General features: G+C 38.0%; 1 protein-coding gene across 1 annotated transcript; it reads left to right on the forward strand.

The window, feature by feature from the left end:
* Positions 1–343: 343 nt before the first annotated feature.
* LOC118498778 (thymosin beta-4-like) lies at positions 344–3634 on the forward strand. Its single transcript, XM_036017543.1, has one exon. It carries the CDS (start codon positions 1277–1279, stop codon positions 1409–1411), a length of 135 nt encoding a protein of 44 aa, XP_035873436.1. The 5' UTR covers positions 344–1276; the 3' UTR covers positions 1412–3634.
* The last annotated feature ends 1407 nt before the right edge of the window (positions 3635–5041 follow it).

The raw sequence follows: 5041 nt of genomic DNA on the forward strand, positions 1-5041 counted from the left end.
CATTTTCACCCTCCATACCTCCTTCCTGGCCCACCCATCCCCACCTCCCACCCTCGAACCTACCCCCTTTGGCTTCATCCATGTGTCCTTAATAAGTGTTCCATGAAGGCTCTTTCCCTATGACACCCCTTTACCCCTCTCCTCCCTCCCCTCTGGTTACTGTCAGTTTGTTTTTTATCTCAACGTCTCTGGTTGTATTTTGCTTGCTTGTTTGTTTTGTTGATTAGGTTCCACTTATAGGTGAGATCATGTGGTGTTTGTTTTTCACGGCCTGGCTTATTTCACTTAGCTTAGTGCTCTCCAGTTCCATCCATACTATCAAGAAGGGTAGGAGCTCCTTCTTTCTGCTGCGTAGCATTCCACAACAAAGACTCTTGCTCAACCTGCTTCTCTGCTGACTGTTGTGATTTCCACAACTGGGTCTTTTATTGAGAATAGGAAAACATTCATCTCCAAGGCAGGTTACTTTCCTGGAGTCATGAACTCCAGCTAGTCTTGCTTTATTTACCTTACATTTGGTTCCACTAGAAGTGTACTGGTAGTGATACTGTCCTCTGGAACATTCTTACTACATTTGCATTTTTTCTTTGGTGAAGAAGCTTTTAGCATATGTGATAGTCACTTACTCTAGTCTAAGGAGGAGACCACTGTCCAAATAGATTAATCCTAAAAAAGTGTTAATTATAAATGATCAAGATTGTGTCACACATAACACTCCTCGAAAACTAGAGAAAAAGCCTGTTGGTAAAAAGAAGATGGGATTCCCCTCACTTTTGTTGCTATTATTCTATACTGTATTTGTTTTCTATAGCTGCAGAGAAATCATCACAAGTTTAGTGACTTACACCACCAGAAGTTTTTCATCTCACTGTTTCTTCTGGTCAGAAATCTGGGCACAGCATGGATAGATCCTCTGCTCAGGGCCGCAGTCAAACAGTTGGCTAAGGTTGGGATCCTGGTTGAGCTCACTAGCTGTTGGCAGCATTTATTTTCTTGTGGTTGTAGCACTGAGTTTCCTAGTTGCCTTCTAGATGTTGGCCAGAAACTACTTTCAGCGCCTCAGTGCTGTCTGACGTTCCTTGACAGAAAGCCCCTCCATTTCAAGTCAGCAACAGTGTACCAAATCTTCCTCATGCTTTGAGTCTCTGACTTACCCTTCTGTAATCAGTTGGACAAAACTTTCCGCTTTTTATGAGATGATGTCATTCGGCAGCAGTCACTGAGTGTAGTGGACTCTCCTCTCGTTCATGCACCTCCATCGGCTTCCTCAGCAACCATGTCTGATAAACCTGATGTGGCCGAGACTGAGAAATTTGATAAGTCAAAACTGAAGAAGATAGAAACACAAGAGAAAAATCCACTGCCTTCTAAAGAAATGAATGAACAGGAGAAGCAAGCAGGCGAATTGTAATGAGGCCCACACTGCCAGTATGCACTGTACATTCCACAAGCATTGCCTTCTTATTCTATTTCTTTTAGCTATTTAACTTTGTAAGCTGCGAAGAGGTTGGATCAGTCTAAATGACTGTGCTGCCCCTTTTCACATGAGAACTACTGACGATGAAGGCTGCACCTGCCTCTCCCATCTTCCTCCCTGGCTGGCAGGGAAGGGAAAGAACTTGCATGTTGGTGAAGAAAGAAGCTAGGTGGGGTGACAGTGAAATATAGAGTGAAAACCAAGCTATTCTAAGGTGTTCTGCAGGCTCTAAGGTGCAGTTTAATTAGAGTGCCATTTTTTTTGTTAGAATAATTTTAATTATTCGAATGCGCAATTTTTTAAATGTGCAAATAAAAAGTTTTAAAACCTGGGGGGAAAAAGAGATTACATGATTAAGTCAAGCCATTTGGATTATCCCTTATTTTAAGGCCCAGTGATTTGTGACCTTAATTACATCTTCAAAATCCCATCATAGCAGCCCTTCGGTTAAGCTTGATTGAATCACCAGGGTCTTGAAACTTTGTGGAGGCCTCTCACGCTTCCACGTACATTATGCTATGCACAGACATGTATGTTTACATAATAGGTGATATTTAGAGAGTAAAGGGATTGAGAGACTCCCAAGTGTTATAAAATTAAAATAAAGAAAAAACAAACAAGAACTTCCTTCTTTAGTCCTTGGTTTGGTAAGTGTAGGGAAACTTTCAGTAATAAACTCTTTGGAAAAAAACCTGACTTGGAAGGAGTATGTCTACTTCTAAGAATGTTGGGCTAAGTAAAAAGTGCCATGTATAACTCTGATAATATTTGAGATCCAATGTAGTTGAGACTCCCATTCATTTTTTTTTCAGTCTCGATGGAGTTCTTTTTTTTTTAACTTTTATTATGTCTGTCTATCTATCTATCTATCTATCTATCTATCATTTATTTATTTAAAAATAGCACAGACAACTGTTGGAGCAAAGTAAGATTTTCTGTCCCAAATAGTTAGCAGTCCACACATAGCTAATGATTTAGTTAATAGTTAATGATTTCTACACATAGCATTTTCTTTCCCCAATACACAGCTCTATGTCAGGGATACGTTGTAAGTTTTAGCCTTGGTGGAGGACACCTAGGGACTGCCAGCTCAGGGTCTTTGCAATATCCTGCTATATGCTTGTGTTCTTTTCCCACTTTGAAATCACCACTTCATTCTCATACTTAGGTTTCTTCTTAAACATCTCTTCCAAGAGAGCTTTCTCTTCCCTTATTTATAATATTTAAATTTCTTGCTTTTGTGTTTACTTTTTTGGTCGCCTTTATTTGAAATGTACCTACCAAGCTTCTGTCTCTGTATCTCAGTCTCACTTAAAGGAGATGCTGTCTGCCCAGTTTGCCGTCAATGAGGCTGTTAGTCACCCTATACCCATACCCTTTCAAATTACACTTCTGGTCCATTGTCAAAATCTGTCAACTACTGGCTTCAGATTACCTTCAGAATAAAGCCCAAATTTCTTGGCATATGTCGCTCCCTGCTTACATTTTCAAGATCTTGCTACTCTTGCCACTCTTCCCAATTATGTTGACTATTTACAGTTCTTCAAATACACTTCTTACTTCTTTGTGCTTTCGTTCACACTGTTGTCACTGCATGTAATGATCACTCTCCCACATGCCTTACTCATTCCTACTTATTCTACTTATCCTCCAAAGTCAAAGTCAGGTGTTATCTCCTTCCTCCATCCCCCACTACTAAATGAGTGAAGTACCTACCCTTCCTTATGCTTCTGTAATTCCCAGGACATGTACTTCTTTTATATCACTTTTTAAACTTAATGAGACTTATCATTTTGCTTTTATGCTTTCCCCAGAGAGAATAAAAGTTGAGGTTAGAAATTTTGTGTTATCATAGCTTCATGAATAGTGCCATTTTGTGAATGAATGTGTGAGTGAATAGATGAATATCAAAAAAGCACATAGAGAGTGGCTGTTGAAATTGGTTTTCAGTGACTCAAGATGTTATGAACACTCCCTTATGCTTCTATTTTTCAGGTAAAAAAAATCATGTAGTCCAGACATTCCAAGAAAATACAGTGAAACAATTGCATTCCCAAGGCATATAGACATTGAACCATTCAGATTTTGTGAATTTCCATTGTTTATCCAATGAATATTTCTTTATTTTTAACTGTGAAGATGGAGCAACATACATTTTAAAAATACTCCATTTATATGGAGTGTCCCTTTGACCTTGAAGATTATATGGAATGGAAAGCATGTAGATTGCCCCCAAATTGCACATGCGTGTGCCACATGAGCCTTGGTTGGTGTGGTTGTGAAGTGTGGGTTGATAGGCCTGCATCCACAGTGCACTAATTATGAGAAATATAAACAGATGTTACTAATTTAAGCAGCTTTCATCTTAGTTTTGGTAGTTAGACAAATTTCTCTATTTATTTTATGAACAAGAAGAGTAGGAAAAGCCAGTGTAAACTGCTAGTCTACATCTACATAATATAAAACACACTGGAAATTTGTTGACTGTTTACTCACTTATCCAACTCAGATAACCAGCATTTACCTTTTTTGGCCTGAATTAATAAGCTTGGTGGTCTACATTTATCACATTAACTGGACATTTCTTTCTTTCTTTTTTTTTTTTTGGACATTTCTAATTTTGTATTTCAACTTGTTTTGCATGAAAATGGTACTAGAAAGTACAACTAAAACAAATCTTCACATAATTAACAAAATAAGCCTTCATTAATTGTTTATGGAATTCTATCAGTTAAGTTTCTTAGTCCATTAACACTGCTATAACAAAATATTATAGACTGGTGGCTGATAAACAAGACAAATTTATTTCTCAAAGTTCTGGACACTGGGAGTTCAAGATCAGTGTACTAGCATGTTTAGGTTAGGGTCTACTTCTGGGCTGTAGACTTCTCATATCCTCAAATGGTGGGAAAGTGCCAGGAAGCTCTGTGAGACCTCTTTTGCAAGGGCACCATTCCCATTCATGAAGGCTGTACTCCTAAATGTCCTACCAATTAATACCTTCAACTATGGATTTAGAATTTTGAGGAAACACAAACATTCAGACAATAGCAGAAAGCAGCCATTCTGAAATTTAAAAACCATATACATGAATCTCCCATCCATTTTTTATTAGACAACAACACAGGACTATAGTAAATGTGTTACCTATGTCTTCTGATTTTGATAATAGTTTTGAAACAAAAGACATATTTTCATGATGTATCATAAAGAAAAAAATATAGATTGATTGTTTCCCACCGGGATTTCATCATAGGAAAGAAAAAAGACCATGTAAAAACTATCAGCACAGGAGGCCTTTTAAAGTTTTTTTTTTTTTTTTTTTGGCAAATGTATGTCAATTTGGAAAATCATAAATTTTTAAAAGAGATTTTATTCATTTCTTTTTAGAGAGAGAAGGGAGGGAGAAAGAGAGAGAAAGAAACATTGGTGAGAAAGAGAGACTTGGATTGGTTCCCACTTGCATACGCCCTGAGTGGGGACAGAACCTGCAACCCAGGCAAGTGCCCTGATTGGGAATCAAACCAGAGATCTTTCACTTTGCAGGGTTTGACACCCAACCAA

This window comes from Phyllostomus discolor, chromosome 2 (genome assembly GCF_004126475.2).
Source record: "Phyllostomus discolor isolate MPI-MPIP mPhyDis1 chromosome 2, mPhyDis1.pri.v3, whole genome shotgun sequence".
Classification (NCBI taxonomy): Eukaryota; Metazoa; Chordata; class Mammalia; order Chiroptera; family Phyllostomidae; genus Phyllostomus; species Phyllostomus discolor.

What these genes read in the sequence shown, in the direction of transcription:
- LOC118498778 (XM_036017543.1), top strand. Translation starts at nt 1,277, where the DNA reads ATGTCTGATAAACCTGATGTGGCCGAGACTGAGAAATTTGATAAGTCA.